At 39.2% G+C, this 13,858-nt stretch overlaps 1 protein-coding gene across 4 annotated transcripts in view; it reads right to left on the bottom strand.

Annotated features, from left to right (window-relative positions):
• Positions 1-154: 154 nt before the first annotated feature.
• HBP1 (HMG-box transcription factor 1) overlaps positions 155-13,858 on the bottom strand; it is a 31,558-nt gene continuing 17,854 nt past the window's right edge. For all 4 annotated transcript variants that reach the window (XM_060108410.1, XM_060108412.1, XM_060108411.1 and 1 more), the window contains 5 exons: positions 12,977-13,133; positions 12,156-12,300; positions 4,582-4,899; positions 2,314-2,455; positions 155-1,216 (listed from right to left, as the gene is read on the bottom strand). In XM_060108410.1, the coding sequence (XP_059964393.1) occupies positions 1,199-1,216; positions 2,314-2,455; positions 4,582-4,899; positions 12,156-12,300; positions 12,977-13,133 (780 nt within the window). In that variant the 3' untranslated portion in view covers positions 155-1,198. The remainder of the gene's footprint in view (positions 1,217-2,313; positions 2,456-4,581; positions 4,900-12,155; positions 12,301-12,976; positions 13,134-13,858) is intronic.

Raw genomic sequence — 13,858 nt, 5'->3', positions numbered from 1 at the left:
CATTTTATTTTAAATTTAATGTTTAAAATCCCATAAGCCACTTCTAAGATATTTTCCATCTCCTGAACCTGTTATTCTGATGACTCATTCGTAAAGTTCAGTCAGGATCAATCAGTGGAAGTCAGAGATAAATAATTTTTTTCATTTTATTTGAAATAATATACAAGAATATAGTGTGCAAAATTTAGGGGCAACATCATGAAGTGTAATGAACTGAAATTCAATTTTACAGCCGTGATTCCTAACCAGAAACACCACTGGGTAAGTAACATGAAAAGCCATGATTGTAGCTCAGAGCATAAGCAGCTGTATTGCCATTGTGTTTGCTCTCACTGTAGACAGTTGGAGGAAAGTAAAGTGCACGTGTTGCACTGCGTAAGTGCAGAGTCTGCCCCCACCGCAGAGATACGATGACAAATACGATATTAAGATATGTGGCTGAGGAGATACAGGACACAAAGTTAAAAATACAATGGTGTCAACTGTTAGCAGCACCATCTCACTGACTACGCCCCAGCGCTGTCCACTAACGTCACCTGGGCCTGGGCCGTCTCCATCGAGCACGGGGTGGGTGCTGGCACCTGGCGCGTCCACTCAGCACGCTCCGGGAGCCGCGGCAGGTGGCTCCAGGCTGGGGCACTGCCACCATCCACCTGCCCCCGTTCCGGCAACCTCTTGGCACTGGCCAGACTAGGAGCCCCCGTGTTTGGCACAGATGCTGAGCCATATGGTGGTTGCTCAAGGAAAGGCCAACTCCCGGCTTCTGCTTCACTCCATTATGTATACAATACAGATTAATAAGCAGTAAGGAGCCAATGTATAAACAGCAGTTACATATTTTTAAATTCCCCCTTTGTACAATTTAAAATAAAACATGTATACACTTCTCCTCTCTTTCTACTGTACTTTAGCACCACAGGATATCAATTTTCAAGCCTATATTACCTGATAGACATATATGAAGTTTGGAAGAAAATAAGGCAATTTGGTTTACAATGTTGATAGTTTTAGCTTACTTAATGCTCTAATGGAGAAAGCAAATCCTCACTCATTATTAAATCATTTCAAGACTCAATGCTATCAGTATCTTACGGTCACACGGACTCAGGACAAATGGTGAGACCTTGATCTTCTTAAGTCCTTCCGTCAACAGTCAATGTTTATGCAAATACAGACTTAAGAACATAAGCATCCTGGTTTAATGTTGTTGTGAGCCCTGTGGAGATAAAATTAATAACTCAGTGAATGTGTACAAATCAATACATAGTAATCCTACAAATGAAAGCTAAGATGGATAATTTAATGTTAATAACCACACTATTAAAAAAAGATCGCTTTCTCAAAGGTGGTGATTTTTTTGAAGTCTGATAATACCTGATGGTCCAAGCATCCAGAAAATCTATGAAAAGTGCTGAGACGAGAGAGAGCGACTAGGATAAGCAGACAGGAAAGGGGATCCAGGCCAGGTCCTACCACATGGAACCCTAAAGGACTTCAAAAATCTAGTTCAGTCACCCTCATATTGGACTCTGACTGCTGCTTTATAAGAAATTCTTATGCAGATGAGAACATGTTACTATACAGAAATAGACAAATACAGAGAATGAATGAGAACATCCTTGGCCAGCCCTCCTGCTGCGAAGGCTTCATCTTTGCTGTCCCTTTGTCTTTAAATGGTATTTCAAATTGAGCTCATTCTGTTCTATCAATCATGTGACGTTTTCTTGTAATTAACTGGAAACACTTAAAAGATGCTAGTCTAGTAATGGAAAAGTTTTAAGAATCAGGTCTATGCAATACAGCATTATTATGGTGCAAACTTGTTTACTAGCCTTCCTGGGCCTTTCTATTTCTTCTCCTTGCTGAGATTTTTAACCTAGAAATGCTGTGCAAATGTCAGAAGTCCCCATGAAGGCTGGTTATTTACCCCCACCTCCACAGCCCATCATCAATTAAGAAAAGAAAGGCTGTTGAGACATACCACCCCAAATCAGAAAATTCTTCTCCTGTGATAGTAATGAGTTAATAACCCCCGTCTTTCAACCCAACCAGAAATACTCATTTCAGATTCTTCTACTTCAGCATCTCTAGCAAACATTCCTACTTTCCAAGCTGAAAGAGTAAATGGCACTAATGATGAAAGGCAGCCTGCCTTACGTGATGGTGTGCAAACATTATTTAGGTTCTGAAAGATAAGAAGGCTGAGAAACAGCATCAACGCCCTTTTAAAGCTTCTAACAACTGCTCCAATATGCTAGTACAATTTTGGAGTTAAGTCAAGATCACTTTAAGCAACTACTTGTTGAAACATACTGAATTGGTTCTTTTCCTTTTCCAACAGTCAGGATTTAAACGTTTCTGTTCTTCAGCCAAAGCCTTTGCTTCTAATGTATACATTCTCCTCTCTTCATTCTTCATTTTCTTCCACCTGTCACCAAGGATCACACTTATGGCTCTGTAAAAGAAACATTTACACAGTGTTGAAAGCAAGGATTTTTCAGAAAACTCATGTCAAGTGCTGCTACTTTAGGAAGAAACAGAAAGTTGAAAGACAAAAATCTCGTCCAACATAGAGAAGGGGAAAGGTCAAGACTACTGTACTCATTTCCAGTAAAATCTGAAGTCATATGGTCCATTCATCATAATCTTGGCAATTAAAGCCTCTTGGAATAGGGCCAATATCTAAAATGGCTAAAAACTGTGGATATTTTACACAGCTTAGATTTGAAGAAAAAAGTTAAATATTTCAAAGAAATGGTTTGTTTGAATTACCATTGGGTACATCTGTCTTCCAAAGATGTTTAAGATTATTAAGGCAGACAGTGTTTAGTATCAGCAGCATAAAGTATTCACCTTGAACTGAAAGGTATTCTTACTTTCTGTTTGTGCCCATAACCCATCAAATAGTCACGATAAGCCTTTTCTCATTCATGCAACCGCAGTGAAAACGTGGTGGCCCTAACTATGCACACTTACCACTTATCTCCAAAGACAATACAAATAAACCTTAGGCCACATTTACACTTATTACTTAAGAAAATTGGATAAACTCAAAGGGGAAAAAGTCAAACTGGTAAGACCCATTGTGATAGAAGTTTGAAGCTGTTTCCTATTTACTAACTTGCTCCCAAACCTACTATAAAATGGTCTCATCCAGAACAGGCAGACACAAACTGTTTCCCTTTTGTGAAGACCTTAACCCTTAACCCTTAATTTCATGACACTCATATGAAACAGGTGGTCTGGAATGACTGCATGAAGTACATACAAAAGATTTCACAGTGGCTGACATGGAAACTAGAAAACAGGCATCTGAGCTTTAGAACAGTCGCCACAGAAAGCTCTATTCCTTGAAAAGAAATTTAAAATGTAGTAAATGTATATATTTTTTAATCCAGTAAGTCGATGCAATTCAACATTGCACTGCATTTTCTTTTATTAACATAAAAACCAGTTTTTATAGTCTCCGAGTTAAAGGTATTATATAATGGTTGACACATTTACTAGTGAAATTGATTAAAAAGTATTCACGTATGTATCCATTTCCAAGTCAGAAATGCATTTGGTATAAGCAGCTTCTCTTTTTAAAATGGAAGTATTTGGGGTGGGCAAAATGGGTGAAGATGGTCAACAGGTACAAACTTCCAGTTTTAAGTGATGGAGCTGTAATGTACAGCAGGGTGAGTACAGTAAATACTACTGTGTGGTGTATTTGAAAATTGCTAAGAAAGTAGATCTTAAAAGTTCCTATCACAAGAAAAAAAATTCCTAAGTATGTATGGTGATGGATATTAATTAGACTAGTTGTGATCACTTCTTAACATGTACAAATAGCAAATCATTATGTTGTGCACCTGAAACTAATATAATGTCATATGTCAATTATATCTCATAGATATATATATATAATTAAGATGAGTCATTAAAACCGGAATGCAAAGCTGAATTATTTTATGTGCATCATCATTTGACTTTTCTCAGAATATCAAGGGTTAAGGGAACTAGGAAGAATGGAGAAGATGACTTTAATTCGTGGAGAACTTGGTTGGTGTGAGAGGAAGCGAGCAGTAGAGGATTCTAAGAGATGAGGTATGGGCACAAGCAAACAGTAGGAAGGACTCGCTCGCACTGTTAATTGTTATCCCTGGGCTCTAGTGAGGACCCCTCGTGGTCCTCTGACAAATCTAGCAGTCATTACAAACTGCCAGTGCCTGCACGTCCCAGAGCAGGACACAGCGGTAAAGGAAGTACATCCTTGAGATCTGACACAAGAAGGTGCCAGTCTTTTCTATGAAGATGGAACAGTCAATTGTTAGAACTGCGTCATCTAACAGGCAAGTGACATTTAATATTATTTTAGAAGGCAGATCCTTACCTCTTAGCTAACCTAATTACCTGTCTAGGTATTATAAAACAGTTACACATGACCCTAAAAATTCCACTTAAACATTTTACTTTAAAATCAACCTGGAAAACAGAATTCAATCATGAAAGCTATTGAATAACTTAACTATCCCAGTTCCTATGAACTGCACAGAAGTGTTACTGAATTATTATAGTCAGAATTATCACTATTTTTACCTGTTATCTTTCCCTGGATACATCTGAGTATATTCAACTCTGTATTTTTTGGCAAAAAGCATGAAGGCATTCATTGGTCTTTTGCACTTGTTAGGAGAAGTGGCACTCACAGTCCCTGAGCTGTGGGTTTTGACAGCTTTAGCATACAAGGAATTGGAAGAGAGCTGTGAGGATCCCGGGGAGCCACAGTTTTTACTGAATCCAGATCTTTCAAAGTCTTGACCTCCAGGTCCTCCACAAGACAAAGATGCACGACGCTGACGAGCCATACTACTTAACACATAAACTGCAGAAGAATCCATAGGCGTGAAGTCATAGCTGTAAATAAATATATAAATTAATTAAGAGGATTTTAATTCAGTATAGTTATCTGATTTGTGAAAACAGGATTAAAAAAACAAAAAAGACCCTTAAGATCTGATTGGAAATTTCAATGTATTTTACCTTAAATAATGTTACCAACACTACTTTAGCAACTTCACCATTGATAGTTGCTTGTAAGATGAAAGCTTATGTATGCATTTACTAAATTTATTTTTTTAACCTTAATACAAAATGTTTTTAAAAAAGAAGACTTCCAAGCCTCCCCACTCCAAAAGAATCTGTTACAATCCACATACTTTATTCATAGCAAACACCTTCTTCAGATCCCATACAACTCACTTATTCCTACCTTAGATTCATTTTTTGACAAATTTGATAATCTAATTTGCTGACCTCTAGAAGCCTAAAACTACAAAATTAAAACAGAGTAGCAAGCATATACCAGGCCTAAGGACTAACTACTACAGAAGACAAGATGTTGGGTAAGGACAGATAGAAGTGGTTAAATGTAGCTAAAGAAACTTAAAATGCACAGTAGCCTGGGTCATTTGTTTACAATGACATGTAAATACAGTCATACATGCATTAGTCTCCCCTCAAGGCTATCCATATATTATAACATAGCCTAATAACTTAAAACCCCACGTTGATCAGGAAAGGCCACATTTTGTTAGGTATGTTCAGTTTATACAGGTATATAAGCTTTCCATATCATCTCACTTTCTCAACAAGCTTGCGTGGCGATTATCATTAACCTCCCTTTATATGAAGAAACAGGCGAAAAAAGATAACATATTGTTCAGCCAAGGCCTCACAGCTACTAGCTCTCAACCCAGATCTGTTTGTCCAGCTCCAAAGCCCCAGGTTTCCTCACGAGTACCATGGTACTCTGCACTGCTGTTGGCAAACCTCAAGGTGAATCATCATCAGATTAATTGAAAACATCATCTGAAAATTAGAAATAACGTAGACCACAGCCTAGAAATATACCTGTCAAGAGAATTCTCTTGTTCCAACTCTGTTAACTTCTACTGCTTACACTGGTAATCTCAGCAGAAAATCTTTTACTTCACCCCAATTCCTCTTTCTCTCCCTGAAACAGAGATTCTGGCAGTCCTTCAACAGGTTGATAATAGCTACAGGAATAGTATCCGCCTACAGGTGAAGCAATGTGCGATTATGAATGATACTGACATACGGAGAGCTACCTGAGTGAGGTGCACGCCATTCGCTGCACACAGTAAAAATGACTTTTACCAATTATCAACCACACAACATCTGCGTTTTTAAAGGTATTACATGAAATAAGTGTACTTACGAGTATGACTCCAAAATCATCCAATAAATGCTTAGCAATCAGTATTATGCCAGAGAAATAATTTTTGCTATCTTAAGCCCCTCTCATATGTAATTTAGAAAAATAGCAAACTTAAGCATTTGTAAATGAACCTAACACAAAATTATTAATTTCTACTGCAGGAAAATAATTATAATTTGAAATACCGAAGGATTTAAAAATAGGGTAAGCTAACTGACTACTGAAATTTGAAAACTCCACCATCTAGTGGTACAAATATAACCGTCATCCATTTCCATTATGGATACAATTTAAAGTAGCTTGAAATATTCAATCACAGAATTCAGATTTTGACATGACTACAGCATTATATTACATAAAAAATCTTTTTTAAAAAGCCTAATTTTTTACTATACTGAGCACTCGCTCTCTTTGCTATCTGTTCCTAAACTGTGCCTCATTTCACCTCACTTGTTTTCTACATGCCATTCCTGGAGCTTAGGATGCCCCTTCCCCCCGTCACTGTCTATTACTCTTAAAGAAAAACTACAATAGTATAGTGTCTGTTAACTGAATCAGAAATATTAACTCACTTAACCCTCCCTTCAATATGATCCTCATTTTACAGCTTTTTTCTTTTTTTTTTGAAGACCATGGAAAAATTAACTTACCCCAGTTTCCACAGCAAAGCTATCACAGAGCCTGGCTGTGACTCCAGGCAGTCCGCTGCAGAGCCATGTTGCTAACCAGGCTACACTGCCTCCCAACCAGCACCTACACACGGTACACACGGCCTCATCCATTCCCTTCTCTAGGCTGGAAGCAAAGAGGCAGGCCTATGTCTTAACTGATCTTCAATCTCGAGTGCCAGCACATACTAGGCTCTCAAAATGACTGACGACTGGGCTTCCCTGGTGGCGCAGTGGTTGAGAGTCCACCTGCCGATGCAGGGGACATGGGTTCGTGCCCCGGTCCGGGAAGATCCCACATGCCACGGAGCGGCTGGGCCCGTGAGCCATGGCCGCTGAGCCTGCGCGTCCGGAGCCTGTGCTCCGCAACGGGAGAGGCCACAACAGTGAGAGGCTCGCGTACCGCAAAAAAAAAAAAAAAAAATGACTGACGACTGACCAAGAGGGTAAAATAAATCATTCTGGAGAACATAATAATATAAAATTTTAACTGGGCTCAAAGCCCATCTCTGCCACTTACTAATGGTATGACCTTGGGCAGGCAACCCTCTAGCCTCAGTTTACTTAGCTCTGAAAGGAATGAAGATAATATATGCTATGCAGTGTTGCACAGCTGGCAGAACAGACTGTATAAAACACTTAAGGCAGAGGTGAGCACAGAGCAGGTACTCAACTGGGGTATCAATTATTATTGTAGAAGTAGTCTAGATTGGTAAAGTGACTGTCCTAAACCTGCCTGATGCCTAGAAGACTGGCCTCAATACCCAATGTCTCAAATGGGCTTCTTCAACTCAAGCTCTCACCTGGAAGCTTCCTTTCTACAATAGAGCCATCTACTGTGTTTAAGAGCTCATCAGTTTATTGCTGACTTCTTCTGGTCCTCAGCAAGCTAACATCTCCTCCAGTGCCCTTCCTAGACCAGCATGACCCAAGAGCACCTACTGTGTGCCAGCTGGATACTGTAATTTCTAGTCCTCACAACAAGTAGTAGAGTTAGGCAGGTGTTATCACCTCCATTTTACAGTTAAAACACTGAGGCTTGCATTTGCAGCAACATGGATGGGCCTAGAGATTATCGTACTAAGCAAAGTCAGTCAAAAAGGCCTGAGTTCAATCCCTGGTCAGGGAACTAAGATCCTGCAAGACACGTGGTGCAGCCAATAAATAAATAAATACTACTACTAAAATAAGATAAAATACGACACAAATGAACATACCTATGAAACAGAAACAGACTCAAAGACACAGAGAACAGACCTGTGGTTGCCAGGGAGGAGGAAGAGTGGGGAGGGAGGGACTGGCAGTGTGGGATGAGCAGATGCAAACGACTGATGATATACACAGGATGGACAGACAACAAGGGCCTACTGTACAGCACAGGGAACTCTATTCAATATCCTGTGATAAGCCATAGTGGAAAAGAATATGGAAAAGAATATGTATGTGTATAATAAAATTTTTAAAATAACAAGGAAATAGAATATTTCTAATATCACTAAAGTTCTACATTTGTCCCCCCCAGAGGTAACCATTCTCCTGAACTGTTAATCATCCCCTTAATTTCCCAACAATTTTATTATAAAACTCATTCATAAACACGATAGAAACTATAGTGACATTATGTTAAAACAGCAATTATATTAACATGTTATACAATGTTTCATTTTGCAGAAATGAGTTAACATTGCAGGCTTGCTGTCCTTTCAAAGGGTTACTTACAGGCTGGCCCCTGACTAGCATCTGGAACTTGGATTTCGGGAGGGTTCCCATCATACCCACAACTGATAGGAGTGGCTCACTGTTCCTAAACTGTATGTACAAAAAAATACAGTTTACCCTAAACACCTGCTTTCCTTTTGGGAGCTTTTGGTATATGCCAGGCAGAGGCAGCCTATGCAACCAGCTCCCAATAAAACCCCTGGTGCTGCGTGTCTAATAAGCTTCCCGGTAGATAACGATTCATACGTGTTGTAACTCACTGCTGAGGGAAATAAGCTTGTCCTGTGTGACTCCACCGGGAGAGGACTCACTGGAAGCCTGGCTTCCCCATACTTAAGCCCACGTCTTTCCTGTTCACGACTGCTTCATATCTTTTCAATGTAAGATATCATAGCTGTGCATATGGCTAAGTACCTACTCCTGTGAGCCCTCCCAGTAAATCACTGAACCTGGGGGTGAACTTGAGGATCCCTGGCATAACTGTATAATGTGTATTTTACATACTATAGAAAGATTATATAAATGTAATTAGATTTATAATTTTATTAGATATATTTCCAAAGAACATCTGATTCCAGACTAATTTTTACTTAACATTATTTCTAAAGTTGATCCATGTTTTAAAATGTATGGCTACGGTTTATTCAACTTCCACTGACAGAAAGAATTCTATTGTATGATTGTATCACACTATATGCATTCAGTCTCCAGTGAATGAGTACTGATACTGTTTCCATGTCATGAGCAACACAGCTTGAACTTTACACATCGCCTAGTGCATGTCTACAAGCATTTACTTCTCTATGGTGTACATACAGAGGAATGGAACTGCTGATATTCACTGGTAGACAATAAAGCGAAAGTATCTTCCAAAATTTTTTTATCCATTTACACTCTCACCAAACATTAGAGGTATCACGGATCTAAATCCTAAGAATACTCGAGTACTGGACCTTAACAATGTCTTGTTTTTCAAAAAAGACTGTATAAAAGAGAGTCAAACAGCATTTAGATTCCAATCTTGCAGATGTTTATTGAGCATATAGCCTGTGCCAGGCCCTATGCTGGTTGCTTTTTAAAAATGTTTTTTTTTAAATAGTCTCATTGGGCTTCCCTGGTGGCGCAGTGGTTGAGAGTCCGCCTGCCGATGCAGGGGACACGGGTTCGTGCCCTGGTCCGGGAAGATCCTACATGCTGCGGAGCGGCTAGGCCCGTGAGCCATGGCCGCTGAGCCTGCACGTCCAGAGCCTGTGCTCCACAACGGGAGAGGCCACAACAGTGAGAGGCCCGTGTACCGCAAAAAAAAAAAAAAAAAAAAAAAAAAGTCTCACTTATGCTTTCAAAATAAAAAAGCATATTAACCTTTTATTTTATTATATTAAACTGAATTTATTTAAAATCTTCAGGCCAGCAGAAATTCTTGAAAATTCTCTACTTAAAGGGCTATGGATTTGATAATTATCTTAAAGAATGGGTCTTGGGGCTTCCCTGGTGGCTCAGTGGTTAAGAATCCGCCTGCCAATACAGGGGACACGGGTTTGAGTCCTGGTCCGGAAGATCCCACATGCCGCGGAGCAACTAAGCCCCTGCACCACAACTACTGAGTCTGCGCTCTAGAGCCTGCGAGCCACAACTACTGAACCCGCGTGCCTAGAGCCCAAGCTCTGCAACAAGAGAAGCCGCTGCAATGAGAAGCCCGCGCACTGCAACGAAGAGTAGCCCCTGCTCACTGCAACTAGAGAATGCCCATGCACAGCAATGAAGACCCAACGCAGCCAAAACTAAATAAATAAATAAAAGCCAACTTTAAAAAAAAAAAAAAGAAAGAAAAAGGAAGAATGGGTCTTAAAATCCCAGATATCATATACTTTCTCTGGGTTCCTTCTGGGAGGAGGGTGATGAACTGCCCCCGTTTTCCCAGGACTGAAGGGTTTCCAGTGGTGCAGGACTTTCAGTGCTAAAACCAGAAAAGTTCTGCACAAATTCAGACAGTTGGTCAACTTTCTTGAATGTCAGCACACATGGGTCCTTGTCCTATTCTACCACTTACTAATAGGGTGATCTCAGGAAAAATCACTTTCCTCTAAATTTAAGTCTTTCCAAATGTCAACTTTTTGCTGTTTTTACAATTTTTAATCCATGCAACTAATGCCCTTGGTCAAAATGAATAGTAAACAAAGACAGAGTTAACTAAAGAAAAAGAAAGATACAATTAACAGACTTATGGTCTGGTTCAAAACAACTGGCCAGATTTAGCAAATATTTTTTTTCTTAACTATCAAAGATGATCTATTTAATTCCTAGACATATAATGTGGTATTTTCCTAATCAAATCTTAAATGTTTTATGAAGTCACTTTTCCTACATGACTACTCCACGTAAGTCTTTTTTTTTTGAAGTATAGTTGATTTACAATATTGTGTTAGTTACTGGTATACAGCAAAGTGATTCACTTATATATATATATTTAATAGACATATTCTTTTTCAGATTCCTGTCCTTTATAGTTTATTACATACTTCCCTGTACTATACAGGACCTTGTTGTTTATCTATTATATTTATAGTAATTTATATATTAGTATCTGTTAATCCCAAACTCCTAATTTATCCCTCCCTACCCCCTTTCCCCTTAGGTAACTATAAGTTTGTTTTCTATTTCTGTGAGTCTATTTCTGTTTTGTAAATAAGTTCATTTGCATCATCTTTTAGATTCCACATATAAGTGATGGTATATGGTATTTGTCTTTCTTTGCCTTACTCCACTTAGTATGATACTCTCTAGGTCCATCCATGTTGCTGCAAATGGCATTATTTCATTCTTCGTAAAACTCCTCTTGAGGGACTTCCCTGGTGGTTCAGTGGTTAAGAATCTGCCTGCCAAGGCAGGGGACACAGGTTCAAGCCCTGGTCTGGGAAGATCTCACACGCCGAGGAGCAACTAAGCCTGTGCGCCACTACTACTGAACCTGCGCTCTAGAGCCCGCGAGCCACAACTACTGAGCCCGCGCACCTAGAGCCCGTGCTCCGCAACAAGAGAAGCCACCACAATGAGAAGCCTGTGCACCACAACGAAGGGTAGCCCCTGCTCACTACGAGAAAGTCCGCATGCAGCAACGAAGACCCAACTCAGCCAAAAATAAATAATTAATTTAAAAAACTCAAACTGTATTATTTTACTTTAATTACCAAGTATTCTTTCATTTATTCATATACAGTTGACCCTTGAACACTGTGGGTTTGAACTGCATGGGTCCACTAACACATGGATTTTTTTAATAGTAAGTACTACTCAGTCCGTGGTTGGCTGAATCTGCCTACACAAAGGGCTGGCTGTAAGTTATATGTGGATTTTCGACTATGTAGCGGGTCAGTGCCCCTAACCCCTGTGTTGTTCAAGGGTCAACTGTATGTACGTCTTCTAAGTAGTCCTTTTATAATTCTCAGATCTTTAAAGGTTTAACCTCCTAAACTGCAATCATTAGGGAGATTAAGAGTAAACTTTAATTTTTTTTCAGAGAGAGAAAAAAAAGAATTCAATATTACCTTTTAAATGTATCAAAAACACCTGAATCATCAAAATTAATGGCATCGGGGTGTCCAGGAGGTAGACATACATCACCAACATGAATTTCACAACATGGAATGCCATGCTGTACCACAGTCAAGCTTGGATAAAATGATGACCAACCTAAAGTTAAAGCAAACTATTGTTATATAAAGGATGGAGATTGACAGAAAGCATCCAAATTATTTATTATATGATAGCTATGTCACTTCTGAGTCTTAAAAAAAGTATGTGATAGATTTATAACACAAGTCATGTATCTTTGCCACAAAGCAAATCCAAGTGTTTTATTTAAACAATGCAAAAGCCCTCCAAAACTAGTTTAATTCAGCATTTTACTAATATATCAAATTCTATCAATCAGCACTCCCACTGACCTACAAGATAGTAAATGATAAATGATGATGATCGAGACCATGAAATAGTCTCTGAACCATTACGTTTGACAGTGTTAATGTGATTCAGGTGTAAAGCATATTTGGCCTCAACCAAAATTCAATTACCAGAATACTCCATTCCCCAAACTATATCAAAACAACAGAGAGCTTATTACATACTACATGAATCTACAGGTTCATACCCACAGGAAGTAGAGCTCCACCTGACTACTGCGAAGACATTTAAACATCATTAGGTATTATTATAAGGCATTTCCTATGGTAGTTTTATTTAGTTTGAAAGAAGTTTTCCCTTCAAAAATTTTTTTCTTAATCATCAAAGAATTATGCCATGAGACATAATTATAGATTTAAGAAGCTTTCTTTAAAAAGTTACTACAAATTGAAAATTGAAGCCCTACCTTTATTTTTAACATAGAAAGGGTGGTCCAGTTTACACTCTACAGTAAGTAAACCATCTTCTACTGTACCAGGATCAAAAGTCAACTTCAGTACAGACTCGCCAAATGATATACTTTCTTCATGTGATAACAACTTTAGACCATCAGAACCATAGCCCTGGAAATACATGCATAGAGTAAATAGACTGGCAATGTTCAATTCAACATGGAGTGAAGTTCCTATTACGTGTAAGACTTTGTGGAAAAGGTAAAAATAAACAAGACAGGATCCTTGCCATTAAGGAGCTTTCAACCCAGTAGCGAAGAAAAGCAGATATTACTACAATATAAAGCCGACTGGAATAAGTGCTTCAACCCAAGTACAAATAATGCTAATGGAGTTTAATAAAGGGAGATATTAACTCCAAGAGAAAAAGATTGGGGGGGCTTTCAATTCCCAATTGAACTGGAATCTAAAAGAAGAATGCAATTTAGAAAGGTACAAGAACATGCCTTACACCAGGAATAGTTGTGACTAGTAACTTCTTTGGAGAGTGCTGAGTATCTGCTAAAAATACAAGATTAGTTCAGAGTTGGGGCAAATAAGACTGCAAAGGAGGGCCCAGTTAGTAGTTAAGTAAGTAAAGGGATCTTAAACACAGGCAAAATGCTTAAACTTTCCTTTGAGAAGGTACTGGGAAGTCAATGGAAATATTTTTGTGTGTGTGTGTGGTATGCGGACCTCTCACTGTTGTGGCCTCTCCCGTTGCGGAGCACAGGCTCCGGACACGTAGGCTCAGCAGCCATGGCTCACGGGCCTAGCTGCTCCGTGGCATGTGGGATCTTCCCTGACTGGGGCACGAACCCGTGTCCCCTGCATCGGCAGGCAGACTCTCAACCACT

This window comes from Mesoplodon densirostris, chromosome 9, assembly GCF_025265405.1.
Source record: "Mesoplodon densirostris isolate mMesDen1 chromosome 9, mMesDen1 primary haplotype, whole genome shotgun sequence".
Classification (NCBI taxonomy): Eukaryota; Metazoa; Chordata; class Mammalia; order Artiodactyla; family Ziphiidae; genus Mesoplodon; species Mesoplodon densirostris.
This window is presented reverse-complemented; position numbering and strand designations above follow the sequence as displayed.